Source organism: Corythoichthys intestinalis, chromosome 2 (assembly GCF_030265065.1).
Source record: "Corythoichthys intestinalis isolate RoL2023-P3 chromosome 2, ASM3026506v1, whole genome shotgun sequence".
Lineage (NCBI taxonomy): Eukaryota > Metazoa > Chordata > Actinopteri > Syngnathiformes > Syngnathidae > Corythoichthys > Corythoichthys intestinalis.
This window is the reverse complement of record NC_080396.1, coordinates 63,944,887-63,965,082: the sequence shown is the minus strand read 5'-3', so window position 1 is coordinate 63,965,082 and position 20,196 is coordinate 63,944,887. Positions and strand designations below refer to the sequence as shown.

The 20,196-nt window shown below is 43.1% G+C and overlaps 1 protein-coding gene across 3 annotated transcripts in view; it reads right to left on the bottom strand.

Moving 5' to 3' along the window:
* trim33 (tripartite motif containing 33) overlaps positions 1–20,196 on the bottom strand; it is an 88,420-nt gene that overhangs the window by 10,884 nt on the left and 57,340 nt on the right. For 2 of the 3 annotated variants that reach the window (XM_057855591.1, XM_057855600.1), the window contains exons 8-11: positions 16,685–16,802; positions 14,088–14,362; positions 1,775–1,969; positions 127–183 (exon numbers count right to left, since the gene is read on the bottom strand). In XM_057855591.1, the coding sequence (XP_057711574.1) occupies positions 127–183; positions 1,775–1,969; positions 14,088–14,362; positions 16,685–16,802 (645 nt within the window). The remainder of the gene's footprint in view (positions 1–126; positions 184–1,774; positions 1,970–14,087; positions 14,363–16,684; positions 16,803–20,196) is intronic. The other variant, XM_057855609.1, reaches the window with a different exon arrangement.

Genomic DNA, 20,196 nt, shown 5'->3' with positions numbered 1-20,196 from the left:
AGTATTATTCTGAAGGTAGATTACATAAAACGTTTGCTGTGCAAAGATGGTTGATGAACATGCATTTGGATGACAAACGTGCTTCACAAAATGCACAAATGGCAAAGTAAGAAAAAGGTACCAAACCCCAGAATGCAGTAAGAAACGAAATCTTTGGTGGCTCATCTCAGATTCTAACGACATCTGGACACAGAAAGAAAAATGGCGGGGTATAGTCTCTTATCTAGAAGACGTTTCTCTTGTCTAGACTTACATGTAGATAAGTAAGCGAAGAAAGTAATATTTGGTAACTTTTAAATTTGATTGATGGCTAAAGGGAACCTAATGTTAATCAATATGGACTGCATTAAAAAAATAAATCTCGCTTGACAAATACTTATCATAGCTTCTCCTGTTCGTTTTGGGGGAAAAAAAAAAATCTTGATACAATGATGATTATTAGAGTACATGGAAATTACCAAAATCTGTTATATTGTTAAAAAAAAAAAAGATGTTTACCGGTACCAAGGAGTTTGTGAAAAATTACATTCATTGTCAAGTGATATGTGTTTTTAAAAACGCAATCCCAGCACACTTTGCTACACTCTGGACTCTTTGGAAATGAAATCGGTTGTTGAATTTAAGAGGGGTATAGGGTGTAAAAATGAAATTACAAACACTCCTAAATGTCTCTAAAATTACAAATGTATTGCTAACAAATAACATCTGCTCGGGAACTGGTCAACATTTGAAAAGCAGTTTACAGTTGTTTTCGCAGTCTTTTGTTAATGCAGAGCTTAATAATGTTTTCCTTTTTGTCTCTGATTGGTTGAGTCAAATAAAGGCTTTCTTCTGTGATAGTCAAAGCTCTTTGGTCTCACAAATAAAGTTGACAACAGCAATAGATTTGAAATGCAAAAAGCACACCATTAAATGATCTCTAGACTGTTAATATGAACTGATTATTAGTAGAATATTCAGCCAACAGCTGAGCAGGCAATTTCCCAATTACTTTTGGTTCCTCAAAAAGCGGCATTTTAAATACGCTATTGTTAACAGCAAGTGAGAATCATTCATTGCCAGGCAAAATAATTATTTTCAAGATCAAACATCAATTATGAATCCATTTCATTTTATGTATTTATTTCGATCAACAATTTTTGATTCAAGCTCCTTCATTTATTTTGATGTAATAGTAAGTCCACTGTGATCATTGACGGTTATTATGATTTTTACTTTTTTTTGTTCTATTTACTCTATTACAAGTCTTTTCATACTTGAAAAAGGTTTTCTGCTTACATCACAAATATATGCTGAAATTGGCTTCCATCAAGTACATATTATGAATATTAATTTTATGTAAATCATCTTGCTAGATTTTGGTAAAGCAGGAAAAAAGGCTAAGAATGTGCAAAAAAAGCCCTGTGCAATCTCAACAATGCTTCAAATGCAATTTGCTAACTTTCAATACAACATTAACTTCTAAACTGTCTTATTAACAACCAGTCAACCATCTCAAACTGCTGTCTACAGTAAAACTATTCAGGATTTATTTATTTATTCATTTATTTTTAGCAAAAAAGGACGCCGATCATTTTTGGGAGGAGTAATAGGTCTATATTGTGCTCTCAAGTTTCCTTCTCTGTAAAACTCATTACCTGGCTGTTTGAAAGCCTAAAGTGAACAGAGAGGACACAACAAAATAATATATATATTTAAAAATATATAGGAATGCCATTTCAAATCACCACGGCTTTATTGAATAGCTATTTTCCTGTGCACTGTGCATACTGACCTGTCGCTGTAGATGAGGCTGCATCATGCTAGGATACTGCTGCCCATTGAGTCTTGCCTGAGCTGTGGGCATCCTGCCCTGTGGTGGGCCCGGTAGACGCATGTGGTGGGATGAGGAGTACATAGGGGGAACATGCCCACCATTTAGGACAACTGGCCCTCTTGGGTTCTGCTGCAAACTGATGAGCCTGGGAGGCTGGTCAAGAAGTAATGCATCAAAAGCAAGTTAGAAACTCGAGCCAGAGAATATATGCAGATGAGATGACAGCAAAGTTCTTGTTTATGAGGGGGAAAAAATACACACTGCCGGCCAACAGTACTGGCACCCCTGCAATTCTGTCAGGTAATGCTCAATTTCTCCAAGAAAATGATTGCAATTACAAATGCTTTGGTAGTAATATCTTCATTTATTTTGCTTGCAATGAAAAAACACAAAAGAGAAGGGGGGGATCATTATCATTTTAAACAGAACTCCAAAAATGGGACGGACAAAAGTATTGGCACCCTCAGGCTAATACTTTGTAGCACAAACTTTAGACAAAATAACTACGAAAATGCTCTTCCGGTATCCATCAATGAGTTTCTTACAATGCTCTGCTGGAATTTTAGACCATTCTTCTTTGGCCAACTGCTCCACGTCTCTTGAGATTTGAAGGGTTCTTTTTCCAAACTGCCATTTTCAGATCTCTCCACAGGTGTTCTATGGGATTCAGGTCTGGACTCATTGCTAGCCACTTGAGAAGTCTCCAGTGCTTTCTCTTAAACCATTTTCTATTGCTTTTCGAAGTGTGTTTTGGGTCATTGTCCTGCTGGAAGACCCATGACCTCTTGAGGGAGACCCAGCTTTCTCACACTGGGCCCTACATTATGCTGCAAAAATTGTTGGTAGTCTTCAGACTTCATCGTGCCATGCACACAGTCAAGCAGTCCAGTGCCAGAGTTAGCAAAGCAACCCCAAAACATCAGGGAATCGCCGCCATGTTTGACTGTGGGAACCGTGTTTTCTTTGAAGGCCTTGTTGTTTTTTCCTGTAAACTATGTTGATGCTTTTTTTCCCCCCAAAAGCTCTACTTTTGTCTCATCTGAGCAGAGAACATTCTTCCAAAACATTTTTGGCTTTCTCAGGTAAGCTTTGGCAAACACCAGCCTGGCTTTTTATGTCTCTGGCTCAGCAGTGGGGTCTTCCTGGGTATTGAGTCCCTTTTCATTCATACGCCGATGGTTAGTACGGGTTGACATTGTTGTACCCTCGGACTGCAGGACAGCTTGAACTTGTTTGGAAGTTAGTCGTTCTTCATCCATCATCCGCACAATTTTTCGTTGAAATCTCTTGTCAATTTTTCTTTTCCGTCCACATCTTGGGAGGTTAGCCATAGTGTCATGGGCTTTACACCTTTAGATGACACTGCGCACGGTAAACACAGGAACATTCAGGTCTTTGGAGATGGACTTGTAGCCTTGATATTGCCCATGCTTCCTCACAATTTTGCTTCTCGAGCCCTCAGACAGTTCTTTGGTCTTTTTTCTTTTCTCCATGCACAACAATGTGGTACACACAAGGACACGGGACAGAGGTTGAGCCAACTTTAATCCATTGTAACTGGCTGCAAGTGTCATTTAGTTATTGCCACCACCTGTTATGTGCCACAGATAAGTAACAGGTGCTGTTAATTACACAAATTAGAGAAGTATCACATGATTTTTCAAAGGGTGCCAATACTTTTGTCCGGCCCATTTTTGGAGTTTTGTGTAAAGTGATGTGAAGTGTAATGATTTAAGCCCCCCCCCCCCCCAACCCCCATTCTCTTTTTTTTTTTCATTGCAAGCAAAATAAATGAAGATATTACTACAGTATCATATGTAATTGCAATCATTTTCTAGGAGAAATTGAGTATTATCTGACAGAATTGCAGGGGTGCCAATACTTCTGGCCAGCAATGTATATATTAAAGCAAAACCATTTTTGAAAAAAAAAACAGTGCATTGAAAGCTTTTATATTAAATGTGTCAAACGGTATGAGACATTTAGTGTTGCTTTTCCTTGTTGTTGGCAAGCTAACTTTCTACCAATATGTACTGTTAACTTGGATTTGGATAGGACTCTGTCGTCAGAAGCTGAATATTCCTTCTAAGAATATGACCCAACCAACACCAGATTTTACAGCACTGTGCGTGTCCTTGTAATTTCTCCCACTTGCTTCAACTTTGGGGTTTGTGGGTTGTCAGTCTTTCAAACTACACTACAAAACGTTGAATCGAAACAATGTATTATTTCTATTAAGATTTCAGTGTTTTTTAAATGTATTTTATGGGACTATTTATCTGGCTTTTTAAATTCCCATTATTCAGTTACTCTGCCAATTACTAGAGGTGTGCATCGGCACTGCCCTCACGATTCGATTCGATTACGATTCGGAGGGCCACGATCCGATTCGATTCGATTCGATTCAGAGGGCCACGATTTGATTCGGTTCGATTCGGCAATGCATCATGATGCATTAAAGCCTGGGATGCATTAAAATGCTAAAGCAAAGCATATTTTTCGTGAATCATGAGGCAACACAAGCGGTCAGACATTAAACAACTTTTTATAGGCTCTTGTGTCATTCCTGGTTGTAGTCAAATGAAAATAGTAATATATATATAAAAATAAAAAAAATAAAAAAACATCACAGCATTTAATTAGTGCTTTGAATGAGACCAGGGCTTTCTTTTTTTTTTTTTTTTTTACACACACCGCATAAGTTTGGTCAAGTTTCCCACCAACCTCATAGAAGCCAAAATGTCTCCATATGCCTGCTTTCAATGTCTTTGGTGCGTCAATAATCTTTCGCACTCCCTCTTTCTCCGCTTCAGCCATTGTTGTTATGTCTTATCACTCTGCTTTCTCGATTGGCACTGCGCAATTGCGCATGTCTGTGACGTTACTCCCGTGAGGAAGCAAATTTGGGTTCCTCGTCCCCCCTGCATTTCTTTTACAGTAGCTCCCTCTACAGGTAAACATGAGAATAATAATACAAATGGGGAAACCAAATCCATTGCATCACTGGAAGAGTTTTGAACGGACTTATATATTTTAATATGTGCTGAATCGATTCGGCTTGTTGCCCGCATCGAATCGCATCGTCCATGGCCCGCATCGGGATGCATCGCCGCATCGATTATTGTTGACACCAGTACCAATTACTAATCTTTTTTTCACCTTTACCTAAAAATGCTCACATGCATAGAACTAAGAGCTAGCGACGATCTACTACTCATGTTAATTTTAATGATTTTCAATATATATTATACAGGCATGAAAATAGGTCAGGGGTTAAAAAGGTGAGAAGGGTGTGGAGGAAATATGTTCCGGTAGGGCTGTCCCAAACGACTTATTTTCTCCCGATTAGTCAGCCGACTATTTTTACAATTAGGCGACTAATATTTTTTACTAATTTAGCAATGAAATTTTTGTTGACCCTTATTAACTCACAAAAACATTTTGGGACACTTAAATTCTTTATTAAAGTACAAATAAACATGTAAATAACAATAATTAATCACACATGAACACAGAGGTCAAATGCTGATAGTAGGCCTGAACGATATTGGAAAAGACTATCATTGCGATTTTGGGTGAGTTTGCGATATTACATTGTAATATTAAAACTAGAAAATTTTCACAAAATAACTTGAATAGCTCCATTCAGTGCACTGTTGACGAAGAAAAAAAGTTTGGTCGCGCTGCCTAGCAGGAGCGAGAGTGAGACACTGTGGTGCTGTACGAGCATGAAGCAGAAAAAACATGAATGTATGTTGTTTTTAAATAAAAACCCAATCCTTTTCACCCGATTCCGATGCTCTGAAAAATGGTGCCATCGGCCCTAATTTTTATGACAGAGTTTAATCCAGGATCTGCACACTTGCTGCGTTCATGAAGTAAAACAAAAGTTTAAATGTTGAAAAAAAGAAAATAGCACGTCCTGCGACGTGACTATTGCGCATTGGCACGTTGCGATGGCGATGTTCAAAAGATATATTGTGCAGGCTTAGCTGACTAGGCCTGAACGATATTGGAAAAAACTATTGTTGCGATTTTTTTTAGGTGTGCAATATATTGCGATATTATATTGCGATAGTAAAAAAAAAAAAAAAAAAAAAAAAAATTTTTTTAAGAAATATTCACTAGATGACTTGAATAGCTGTTTGGAAATACTTTGCATGACACACCGTGACCACAGTGTATTCATATAATACCGTTTCATTTGTGAATGATTAAGATTGCTGTATTATTATGAAGGGATCCAGGAAGCCATGTCTGCACAAAATAGATAATTTCTTGAACACAATATTTGACACTTCAACAGCAGCAAATACATTAAATGACAAATAAAAGAGCAGGTGCATTCGTCCCCTGAGTTTTTGACAAAATATAACAATAAATAACAACTTCGGTAAAATAACAACAAAGTTGTAAACATATTTGAACAAAAATATTAAATATGACAAATAAGAGTTGTTCACAAACTATAACAATAAATAAGAACCTCAGTAAAACAATAAAGTTGTCAACATATTTGAACTTAAATATTAAATCTGTCAAAAGTGCAAGTGCATTAGTCCCCTGAGTTGTTTACACAAAATATAACAATATAGAACTGCAAAACTGCAACAAAGTTGTAAAAATATTTAAAAAATATTAAGTATCAAAACTTTATGTGCAGCTGTACTATAGTTATTTGAAAAATACGATTTACAGTTAATTTAAATATAAAAGAAACAGAAACTCAATTGAACTTGTAAATAATTGAACCGAATAACAGCAAATAACTGATGAATAACAGAACCATTTTAACTCCCAAATTTATGTATTTGTCTGCATATCGTCCACCTTCCTTGCTCAGCAATTCTCAACTGGGTCTCATAGGTTTTTGGCCAAGACTACTAGTTGATCCACCATTGCAGGCTTGAGACAACAACGTTGGCACGTAACAATGTTCCCACCTGTACTAAAAAGCCTCTGATGGGAAGCTCGTAGCAGGAATGCATAGATACCTGCGTTTTAAATGGTCCCACATGTTCGACGGATTACTTCTTGTTGAGGCAACCATGGCGAGGCACTGTCAACAGGGCTGTTTTTTGTTCCTTATATTCTTGTCGATAGCCAAAATACTTCCAAAACTCCTTTTGGAGACAGTCTTCCCTATTAAACGTGCTGCTTGATTGCTTGCTTTCACTTTGAAAACGGCCCCTCCTCCCTCCGCTCTGCTGTTCGGCCCCTCCTCCCTCCACTCCGCTCTAGCAGGGGAGGGGGAGGAGCGGATGACTGCGAGCTGGAGAGAATGACAGACTGTGTGCACTCTCCTTCTCGCTCCTTGCTCAAAACAAACGTTTGTGGATTTATAAAAATGAAATGAAAAAACTATCGCACGTCCTTGCGATGGGACTATTGCGCATGCGCACATCGCGATGGCGATGTTTAAACGATATATCGTTCAGGCCTAGCTGATAGCATTTACCAGTGCGAAAGAAGGGAATGTAAACAGATTCAGAAGACTGACTTCGCCTTTCCAACATTATTCAAAACGAGAGTTACTTCTGTAACTAAGGTTCTATGAATTCCGGATGACCGCCAGAGGGCGGTGCTTAGCACCTGGATATCTACGTGTGCGCAGCACAAAGGTCGAGAATAAAATACCAACAAAGTCACGCCATTGGACGTGACCTGGGTGACGTCAGAGGTCGATAAGAGCCCCGCTCACCCAGCACTAGTTCCTTTTCGGAATGTACTCGCAGGGAGTCTGAGTGACAGGCAGCTCTGGCGGTCATCCGGAATTCATAGAACCTTAGTTACAGAAGTAACTCTCGTTCTATTTCATTCCTTCTGACCGCCAGAGGGCGGTGCTTAGCACCTGGATGACTTTATACCAACAATGTCACGAAGACACCACACATACCGAGGATCAGTCACGGTGAGAGGAAGCCGACAGCACTACTGAAGCTACCGGGTGAGGAGCTGCCACATTCACTCTGTAGAAGCGGGCAAACGTACAAGACGATGCCCACGTTGCTGCGGAACAGATGTCATTCAGAGGAACACCTCTCAGTGCCGCCCAGGAAGTTGCCATCTTCCTTGTGGAATGGCACGTGACTTTAGGAGGCTGAAGACCTTTGGATTCATAGGCCTGAAGAATAGCTTCGACAACCCAATGTGACAAGCGTTGCTTCGAGACTGTGCAGCCTTTATTTTTGTCACCAAAACATACAAAAAGAGCATCTGTTTTACGAGTGCTTGCAGTCACGCTAATATAGTGCTTCAGCATACGAACAGGACATAGCAAACTTTGCAAATGTCCGTCAGGTTCACTCACATCGTTAAACACAGCCAGGGTAACAGGCTGGTTAATGTGAAAGGCTGAAAGTCTCTTCGGTAGAAAACTCTGATTGGGCCATAATGTAACCCCAGAACAGTCAGGATTCCACTTTAAACAGTTCGGAGAAATCGATAAAGCATGTAATTCACTCACTCGCTTCGCTGAAGTAATTGCGAGGAGGAACGCAGTTTTTATTGTGACCCACTTAAGGTCAGCCCCATTCAAAGGCTCAAAAGGGGTTGAACACAAACCCTCCAGGACTAACGGAAGGTCCCACGTGGGGACGCGTGGTAATCTTGGAGGCCGTCGACGAAGGGCACCCTTCAAAAACCGACACACCAGGGAATGAGAGCCCACTGATCGGCCATCCACCAAAACATGGTGGGTGGCTATCGCAGCCACGTACACTTTTAAGGTTGATACAGAAAGTCCCTTATCAAGAAGTTCTTGTAAATAGCTAAGTAATATTGGCACAGAGCAGCGCACAGGATCCACATCGTGATCCTTACACCATTTATTGAACAGTCTCCGCCTGTTACTGTAAAGCGCCCTCGTGGACGTAGCACGAGCATCAAGTACAGTTTGTACAACCGCCTCTGTACAGGACTCTAACAGAGAGTCCGGCCCTTCAGAGGCCACAGGTACAGGTGAAGACGCTCTGGGTGGGGGTGCCAGATGCTCCCCTCCAACTGGGACAACAGGTCCATTCTCTGGGGCAGAGGCCAAGGATCCCCATTGAGATGTTTGAGAATCAACGGAAACCACATTCTTCCTGGCCAGAACGGAGCGACCAACAACACCCTGTGATTGCTCTGGCTGATTCTGTGCAGAGTCACCATTAAGAGAGGAAGAGGCGGAAACGCATACAGGAGAGAGTCTGGCCATGAGTGTGCTAGGGCATCCTGACCTAGTGGACTGTTCGGTTCCGCAAGGGAAAACCACAGTTGACAATGAGTGGTTGCTTCTGAAGCGAAGAGGTCCACCTCTGCAACACCGAACCTCCCCCATATCTCCTGAACCACAGCAGGGTTCAACCTCCACTCCCCAGGCGGTGGTTTCTGCCTGGAGAGTAAGTCTGCTGCACAGTTCCGCACCCCCGGAAGATGGACTGCCCTGAGACTCAGAAGGTGTGGAAAAGCCCACAGGAGAAGTTTTTGAGCCTCCACCAGTGAGAGAGGAGATCTGGTCCCCCCTTGGTGGTTTATATGGTAGACAGTGGACGTATTGTCCGACCGAACCAGAACATGCTTTCCACTCAGCGCAGGGAGAAAATGCTTGAGACCAAGTCGAACAGCACGAAGCTCCAATACATTTATGTGACAAAGTCTCTCCAGTGGGGACCAAACACCCCTGATCGTCCTGTGGTTCCACACTGCACCCCAGCCTGAAAGCGACGCATCCGTTACAACCACTTCTCGGCGTGAGGGAAGAGAACCTAACGTGACCCCTTTGCATATGAACTGCCTGTCCATCCAGGGCCTTAGAAGTCGATGACAACGCCCTGAGAGAGTCACAAGTCTGCGTTGATGTCGGGTGGGATCCAATCCCAAACCGTTCATCCAAATCTGTAACGGGCGCAAAAACAAAAGCCCCAATGGCACCACAACTGATAGTGCAGTCAGTTTCCCCAACAACTGGAGGACGGTCCCGTATGACAGACTCGCACTGTGTCTGACACGCGTGACCGTTCGGAGAACGTCGTCCACCCTTTGTGGCGACGGAGAGGCGGTCATAGTTAAGGAGCTTAAGCTCATGCCGATGAAAATCACATGTTGGCTGGGAATCAAATGACTTTTTGAAAGGTTTACCTTGAGACCTAGTTGCTTCACATGGTCCAACAGCAGCGTGGTGTGGCTGAGAGCTTGTTCCCGAGTCTGTGAACACACAAGCCAATCGTCCAAGTAAGGAAGAATTCTGAGGCCGCGGCTCTGCAGGGGGGCCAGCGCCGCAGCCATGCATCTAGTAAATGTCCGGGGAGCAAGAGAGAGGCCGAATGGCAGCACTCTGTATTGGTATGCTTTTCCTTCGAAGGCAAAGCGAAGGAAAGGCCTGTGGTGTGGTACCACTGGCACGTGAAAATAGGCGTCCTTTAAATCCACACTCGTAAACCAGTCTCCTTGAGTGATTGATTGGAGAACGTCCGTCGTGCGAAGCATGTGAAATTTTAGACGCTTGAGGTAACAATTTAGTGATCACAGGTCGAGGATAGGGCGAAATCCGCCGTCCTTCTTCGGAACAAGAAAATAAATTGAATAAAACCCTTTCAACAGGTTTGAACTGGGAACCAACTCTATAGCATCCTTCTGTAAGAGTTCTACGATCTCTTTTCTGAGGGCCATACGTTTCCCTGGATCTGACACAACTGTTGTCTTCACCCCATTGAACTTTGGGGGACGACGCTTGAACTGAATAGTGTAACCTCTGAACAGAGTTGAAATGACCCATGGGTCTGGAACAAGGGCGACCCAGCGTCTGAGATGGAGTTCGGTAAAATGGCTGAGGCCCTGGCAATGGTAGTCAAACTCTACCGTACCTGCCCCTACTAGCGGTAGAGTGCTTGGAGGGGCGAGTGTGTTGAAGTCTGTGAAATCGGTCGGCTCTTGGAGGTCTTCCTGTCGGCTCCCGAAAAACAGGCCGTAGAGAGGAATGTCCATCCGCAGAAACTGGACGTGCAGTTCTCGGCGCAGGTGGAGCCCTGGTAGCAGAGTGATAGGTAGGAGCACGTCTGTGGGGGGGCCTGGAAGCTCGTTGCAGGTCAACAAACTGTTGCCGGGACCTGTTGGCTTCCACAGCTCTCTCAAGGGTTTGTTGGGCTGCTGGGCCAAACACTTGACCCGGAACAACAGGTAGAGTGCGAAGCGCACCCCTACACGACTCAGTCAGAGGAGACTGTGCCAACCATACTTGGCGTCTGGTCACAGTAAGTGTCGACATGAGTCTGCCAAGTTCTCTGGACATATATGCAAATGTCTGGAGGGAAGCATCGCTCAGGTTCTGTAAACTTTCATTGACACCTGCAACCCTCAATGACTGTGAAAGGGCCAGGGCAAGGTGGGAAAATGTATTACCCAAGCGGCCAATCCGAGCCGCAACATCATAGGCCTTGGTAAGGAGATCATCAGTCACCCGGCACTGTGGGCGCGGGCATCGTGCCTCTGCGCGGGCAGCATCTGCTGGGTCCACTATCAGGCTCGCGACAATGCTGTCCACCGACGGCATCTTGTTTAACCCATATTGAGCAGCATCATGCATAGAGCTGAGTGCCCTACAGTCTTGGGACAAGTGGGTGGACGACTTAGGATCCGTCCAGCAAAGCTGAAGCTCTTTGATATAGGGTTGTGATGCTGGCACACAGAATTGTGGTTTTTGAGCGGTCTTAAAGAAGGCATTAGAAACCGAATTCTCAGCTGGTAATGTCTCAATACCCAGTTGTGAAAGGGCTAATTGGACAGCTTGCTTTATGAAAGACAAACCAGGACTAGAGTCTGGGGGTAGGGACTCGGAAGTGTCAGAGTCCGCTACCGAGGGGCATGGAGAAGGCCCGATGTCAAGGTCACCACCATAGGTAACATCTCCGGTCCTAAACAGCGAGTCACTTGCTGCTATGGACACAACGTCCTCCTCCAGGTGGCCAACTACACTGCAGTGCTCCTGCTCAGGCACGCTATCAATGACACCTGTGTTTGCACACATATCCCCCCCTGGCTGTAAATTCAGGAGTAATGATTTAATCTGAGCGAACTCAGAGGCCAAAGTGTCAACCTTAGCAGATAGCATGTGGTCGGTATCACAAGCCTTCTTTGATGAGGTGGCCCCAACATGCTGCTTCTTATGGCGCTTGGTCGTCTTTTTTGGGCTCGACGCCAACGCGCCGTGAGAAATTTCATTTTCCACCAAAGCCAGTCTAGCGGACCTTTCCGACAACGGGATGCAGACACAATTAAGACACGCTTCCTCGGTGAGCGCCTTTCTTAAATGCCCAACACCTAAACACGACGGGCATAAAGTGTGTCCGTCTTCTGGGCTCAGGTGGGCTAAACAGCGAGCACACGCGTTCACGAGCGGTCCCGACATGCCTACACACAGTGCGAGCCCTACTCACGAACTCCGGAGTGAGTCAGCAAAGTACGAGGCTCCCCGAGCGAATAACACTCGAGGACCAGTCCACAGTATTGAGGCTCGAAGCAAACAAGCCACTCGGTTACAGCTGGAGGAGGCGCGGAGCGAAAATACACTCACACACTCCCGTTGTAGAAATGCAAAGAGTGAGTAAAAACACTCCCGTTGTATAAATGCAAAGAGCGAGGAAACACTCACGGCACACCAAACAAAAATGGCGCGGAGCGGGAAACACTCACAGCCTAATCAATAACCCGGTTCGGAAGAAACCGCCGCGGCGACACATTAGCCAGTGCGGGCCCGCATGATTGGTGGAAATAGCCGCGGTGCTTCATTAGCGTATCAGAGCGAAATATACTCACAACAATACAATCAATAGAGTCCGGAGCGGAAAACACTCACAGAAAATATGCAACTGAAGATAATCCAGAACGTGAAGAAATCGATAGTCCAGCCGCAGCTCGCAGCCTCTGGAGGACGTAATCCACGTAGCTCCAACCAAGCCGGTTTCGAGGCTTCCGGCGAGCGCGGTAATACGACCTTCGCCGATGCGAGAATGTAGAAAAGGAACTAGTGCTGGGTGAGCGGGGCTCTTATCGACCTCTGACGTCACCCAGGTCACGTTCAATGGCGTGACTTTGTTGGTATTTTATTCTCGACCTTTGTGCTGCGCACACGTAGATATCCAGGTGCTAAGCACCGCCCTCTGGCGGTCAGAAGGAATGAAATAGAACAATTCTTATAAAAAATGTCTAGCATTATTATTATTATAGTATACTACTATATATAATTGTATTATAATAAATATTCATTGCCAATCATATTTTTTTTTAAAAGGGTGCCATTTTAAAGTTATTCTTAGTGTAAAATCTGAATTCTGTAGTATTATAGTATTTACATATTATAGTATTAATTCTGATGTATGTGGGATTAACTCCAGAAATCGTTTATATGACAAACGTGACGTGCTTTTATTTTGAAATGTCCACCGGAAGCACGTTCGCTAAACCGCTAACAACTTTACAGTCCGCAAAAAGCACTTTTCGTCATTGCTTGTGGTGTCACTTTTTTTTCCCTTCATTTTTTCGTTTGCAAATGCTGTTAAACCAGCGAATTTTCATGTTTGAAGTGTCACCTTTTAACCGCAAGTTTGTATTTTGGAAGACTGCCAATGTTTTATAGCAGGCTAAAGTAAGTTGTCTTTTTTCCCCTCATTAGTCTCAGTGTAGCAACGCTAACGTTTACAGTGTTTAATATAGATGTGTTTCCTTATTTTGTATGTGTGAACTGTAACTCTACGGCGTGTTGTTGACCAATAAACATCTGGGCACAACAACTGGAGTCTCATATGTCATCTACATGCACGCACAAATGTATGCACGCATGCGGTGATAAAACGCAGCCGTGAAAATTACCGCCCTCGTTTTTATTTACCTTGCGATAAATGGACTCATTGCATATCGCGACAGGTTTAGCTACTTCAATAAAATATGTCGTTAGCTAGATGGACTTACGACCCCCCTCCCCCTAAAAATGTTCTCTTCGGAGCTACACTATTCACGTAGGTCACCCTTTTTGACTTCAAAACGGCAAATTTCGCCGAAAGGTGATTTTCATGCCTGATTAAGGGAGCAAGCTGAAGCCTTCCACGGGCAAGCAAAAAATTGACGACTGAGCCCTGAACATTCATGCACAACTTAAAAAGAATATTAAGATTAGAGATCAGGGAAAAATAATTGCTTGTGTGACTCACTCTTCATCAGTGCTAAACAACTGATGTATGTCAACACAATACAGAGAGTAAGGGAGTGATATTCCCAAATCATGACACTAAATTACCTGCTGCTGAACCATGGATGGAACAGTCTGTCTGGAATGTTGCTGGGACATCTGGGAAGTGAGGCGCATTTGTTGCTGCATTTGCTGTTGTTGCTGATGTTGGTGCTTCTGTGCGATGGCCGCCTGGTGCATGTGCTGCAGACGGAGCTGAGCCAGATTGATTTGTCCAGGATTTTTGCTGTGTGGACCCTGGCCTGGTGAAATGGGACCACCACTACCACCCACCATATTGGCTGGATATATAGGTGGTGGTGGCTTCTCAATGAGCAGATTACCTAGAATTGGAAAAAGACAATCACTGATACAGTTAAGGGCCTATCTCACTGGCCTGAAGACAAGATGGAGACTTCAGACATCTTCAGACAGAACAGGTTGCCAAGGAGTTCTGGTTACGTATAGGTGGATGGGTGGGATCCATGTTGTTTGACAATCAAAACAGTTCCAGGATATTAAAGTATTAGAACAGCGTTTTTCAACCACTGTGCCGTGGCATAGTGACTGGTGTGCCGCGGAAAATCTTCCACTTTCACCTAAAATATGTTAAAATGTTTTTGGAAAATGAACCCGCAAATGTGCACAATCTGGTGTCTGTGCTGTCCAATGGTCGGTAATCCTGCAATACTTTTCCATATCAGTAAGTGTCAAAAGGTAGCTAATTACTTTGTTTAGTAATTGTTGAGGTAATTATCGAGGTTTGATTGATTAAATATGTTGAGGTAATTATCGAGGTTTGAGTGATTAAATATTTGCTTGATTGATTGATTGAATATTTGCTTGTGCTCATGTATACCATAAATAATACATATTGCCATATATTTTCTTACTAATATAACCAGTAAATGATTATTGCTTGCTATACCAGGTTGTAGTATAATGCTTAAGTGCTACAAAGAGTAAAAGAGGGTCGGGATGACAACTGCCTTGCTCCATGGCCGCATCATTGCGTAACTAGACCTTCCGAGGCATCTTCAGCACCTGGCGTCTGGACTTTCGTCTTGACCTTCGAGGACAATTTTCCATCCGAGGACATCTTCCATGGCCGCAGCGTTACATAACTGAAGTGTCTGGGTCATTTTGACTGTTTACATGATTGTTTACATGAGCCCTTGCTTACACAAGTGTATTTATTTAGTTCCACCAACATGCACACACATATCCAATCGAAAACCACATGGGAGTCTCCAGCTTGCACTCCCCTCCCTCAGGGCGACATCCAAGTTTTAGGACAAACCCCTAGATAAAATACCAAGGAGGAGTTTTTTTCTTTAGATCAATTTTGGTGACTGTCCCTAGTCACTTTTTGCTCTCCTTGGCCAAGAAAACTGAGTGTCTTCTCTCCTTATTTCTGGGTAATTTTACAAATGTCTACCGAAGGATCTATTTTTGATATTTTTTAACTTGACAGTAATGCATAAGAGGTAAGAGTGGCATTGGGGTTAGGAGTAACAGCTAGCTAGCAAAACTATAACTGTGAAAGCGATTGTAAAGGTTTTTTTAAAAGACAGATGCAGACTCAGAACTGGACAAAATTCATTAAATAACGGTCAAAAGGAAGCAAGGAGAATTTCCTCTCGGAGAGTCTTTGGTGTAAGGCAATAAGAAAAAGCTATCTTTCATTGGGATGTATGCTAGCATGTGAAGATGAACTGAACCTAGTGTAATTAATGCTAAAGGTGGGAAATTGGAGTTTTCCCAACCTCAGAGCAGGAAAAATATCATTGGAACGCCACTCGAGCTGGGAGGTCCTAGTCGTGAGTTGCTAAAACCCGAAGTCACTTGAGAAAATGGCGCTGCCCGTCTAAAAGCAGACCGTCAATGCTAAAACATAATTGATAACGATTACAAGAATATATTTATCTGTATCTATTTATTATTAATTTAGTGAATCAACACAACTGTAACACTATATTTCTACAGACTCTGCGTGAGGGTGTGCCACTAACTCTTTGCATGATTTTATCCGATGATTTGTACAAAATACATTTCTATATTCATAGAAACAAAGCAAATTATACAAATATATTTATCTTATGAGAAGTCAGGTTTGCCGTTGGTCAAAATATCTTTTGATGGCCTAAATAAAAAACTTGTCGCAGTTTGCGGTTGCAACTGGTACCATCCGAGTGGGATAAGTCAGACTTCCCATCTTTCGCCAATGTAGCATAACTTTCAACAGGGATGCAGTGATAGTGACAATACAGAGGCCCAGGTATCATACAGATAAAGTAAAAATATGATTATGAAATGTGTTTGTTTGCTAAATTCTTTTCAATTCACGACTTTTTATTGTTAATATAGTCTACAGAAATTAATTTTTACATTTTGATGGCGTGTCTTGAGATTTTCTGAATGAAAAACATTTCCCATGTTAACAAAAAGGTTGAAAAACACTGGACTAGACAAAACCTTAGCGTTGTTTTTTTTTTTCTTTTTTTTCTTTTTTTTCTTTTTCTTTTAAGCGTTCAACAGAATTCTTTCTGCTGGAATGCACTTAAGGAGTTGCTTCACACTTGAATAGGGAGGCATGTGGTAATTTGGAACCCTGGACAAAGACTAAATATCTACATTGGACAATTCCTCCAAACTTTGCGGCATACCTAGATTGACCACATTTTTGGCCCAGAACGTGGGGTCACAGAAAAATCGCACTTCTCCATTGGACATGGGCACTGGCTCTAGTCTCGCCTTAAAGAGCTGGCGGAGCTGGTACAGGATCTGTAAGTACAAGCATGTATTCACTCACAATGAACTTTTGTCTTCTTTGGCCAATGCACTGTTCCACTACAATAATGAAAAGCAGTTATCATTGGGCGAATTCTGAAAATTAAGGGAGAAAATTTATTTCTCCAACTAACAAAGTTATGGAGATCACAATATAAGCTCACCCCATTCATCAGTTTGATTGGCACATCAATATACCGGTATAAGCAGAGAATGACCAAAGTAAATTGAAATACTGACTCATGCTTGTCACTTGGTCAAGTTTCAGTCAATATAATACATATCATATATCATGGTTCCTGACTTTCTCTACATTAGTGGTCCCCAAACTATTCCACATAGGGGCGCAGTGGGTGAAGGATCTCACTCCAACAAAGCAAGACCACACCTTTTCGCCAATTTAGTGTCTTTCAAGTGCAAGATGATTGCAGTCAGGTGCTGCTTGTTTTAGCAGAAACCTCAATGGTGAAACTCGATCGGTAAGAACGAAAACCAGGACCCACAGCAGCCTTTGAGGTCCGGTTTGAAGACTCCAGCTCTAAATGGTTGTATTTTGCTACTAAAGTTGGAGATTGTGACTTTGTATAATGAAATTTGACCCGCCTATTCCTCGAAGTATAAGCCGCTAATTTTTTCTCTTCTTTAAAGTCAGCAGCATTATTAATGAGGTAGCAAATTTATGGATTTTTGCAGGCTGGGGAGCATTCTTTCTTTATGCAATTTAGTTAAAGTTTCTTCATTATAAATTGCTTGCGTTAGTTTGGTCGACAGAGATTTTTGATTAACACATTTTACGCAATACAAGGCGCACCTTCATATAGCTCAATATTGGCTAATCATGGTATGACATTCCCTTAAGCCCAGCTCTATCTAGTGGATGCATAACGCAACTTCAACCTTTACTACTGCTGCACCCGAATAATGCGGTGCACCCTTAATATGAAAAGTTTTAAATTAGGCTGTTCATTGAAGGTGCGCCTTTTGTTTGGAAAATAGGGTAATTAAATATTTCTGTGTAAAATCTTTCTCCCTAAATATACCGTATTGCAAGGTTAAGGCCTGTCACAATAATTTTGGGAGGACGATATACAGGCTGATTCAAAAAGAATGTGTCAAAATCACAACGTCATGTCAAAAATGAAAAACATTACAAATCTCTACCCTGGACACATGTTGGACGTAACTAAGTTTTATTTCATGTTTTAAAAGTGCTCAAATATGGCCACCACCAGGAGCATGGACAACACCAAGCTGACATGAGAACTCCTCCCTAATGCACCTCAGCATATCGCGTTCCACTTTGTTGATTGCATCTGTTATCCGATCATGTCATCAATATTTGCTGGAATTGGTGGAACATAAAATTTGTGTATAACCTATGTTACATGCCATAAAGATGGATAATGAACTTTTGTCTTTAACATACCACCACGTCCAGCAAATATCGATGACATGAAATATCGAACACAGTTGCAATCAAGACAATGGACTGCGACATGCTAACGAGCGTTTGGGAGGAATTCTCAGCTAGATTTTGTCCATACTGCTGGTCGTGGTCACTTTTGAGCACTTGTAAAACATTAAATAAAGCTTGAAGTTATCTTCAACACATGTGTCCATCACATCTTTTGTGAAGTAAGTTTCTTTATTGAAGTATCACGTGATGATTTTGGCACATTCTTTTTGAATCGCCCTATGTTCTATTTCATTCCTTCTGACCGCCAGAGGGCGGTGCTTAGCACCTGGATATCTACGTGTGCGCAGCACAAAGGTCGAGAATAAATACCAACAAAGTCACGCCATTGGACGTGACCTGGGTGACGTCAGAGGTCGATAAGAGCCCCGCTCACCCAGCACTAGTTCCTTTTCTACATTCTCGCATCGGCGAAGGTCGTATTACCGTGTTTGTACCGCGCTCGCCGGAAGCCTCGAAACCGGCTTGGTTGGAGCTACGTGGATTACGTCCTCCAGAGGCTGCGAGCTGCGGCTGGACTATCGATTTCTTCACGTTCTGGATTATCTTCAGTTGCATATTTTCTGTGAGTGTTTTCCGCTCCGGACACTATTGATTGTATTGTTGTGAGTATATTCGCTCTGATACGCTAATGTAGCACCGCGGCTATTTCCACCAATCCTGCGGGCCCAGACTGGCTAATGTGTCGCTGCGGCGGTTTCTTCCGAACCGGGTTATTGATTAGGCCGTGAGTGTTTCCCACTCCGCGCCGTTTTTGTTTGGTGTGCCGTGAGTGTTTACTCGCTCTTTGCATTTATACAACGGGAGTGTTTTACTCACTCTTTGCATTTCTACAACGGGAGTGTGTGAGTGTATTTTCGTTCTGCGCCTCCTCCAGCTGTAACCGAGTGGCTTGTTTGCTTCGAGCCTCAATACTGTGGACTGGTCCTCGAGTGTTATTCGCTCGGGGAGCCTCGTACTTTGCTGACTCACTCCGGAGTTCGTGAGTAGGGCTCGCACTGTGTGTAGGCATGTCGGGACCGCTCGTGAACGCGTGTGCTCGCTGTTTAGCCCACCTGAGCCCAGAAGACGGACACACTTTATGCCCGTCGTGTTTAGGTGTTGGGCATTTAAGAAAGGCGCTCACCGAGGAAGCGTGTCTTAATTGTGTCTGCATCCCGTTGTCAGAAAGGTCCGCTAGACTGGCTTTGGTGAAAAATGAAATTTCTCACGGCGCGTTGGCGTCGAGCCCAAAAAAGACGACCAAGCGCCATAAGAAGCAGCATGTTGAGGCCATCTCATCAAAGAAGGCTTGTGATACCGACCACATGCTATCTGCTAAGGTTGACACTTTGGCCTCTGAGTTCGCTCAGATTAAATCATTACTCCTGAATTTACAGCCAGGGGGGGATATGTGTGCAAACACAGGTGTCATTGATAGCGTGCCTGAGCAGGAGCACTGCAGTGTAGTTGGCCACCTGGAAGAGGACGTTGTGTCCATAGCAGCAAGTGACTCGCTGTTTAGGACCGGAGATGTTACCTATGGTGGTGACCTTGACATCGGGCCTTCTCCATGCCCCTCGGTAGCAGACTCTGACACTTCCGAGTCCCTACCCCCAGACTCTAGTCCTGGTTTGTCTTTCATAAAGCAAACTGTCCAATTAGCCCTTTCACAACTGGGTATTGAGACACTACCAGCTGACAATTCGGTTTCTAGTGCCTTCTTTAAGACCGCTCAAAAACCACAATTCTGTGTGCCAGCATCACAACCCTATATCAAAGAGCTTCAGCTTTGCTGGACAGATCCTAAGTCGTCCACCCACTTGTCCCAAGACTGTAGGGCACTCAGCTCTATGCATGATGCTGCTCAATATGGGTTAAACAAGGTGCCGCCGGTGGACAGCATTGTCGCGAGCCTGATAGTGGACCCAGCAG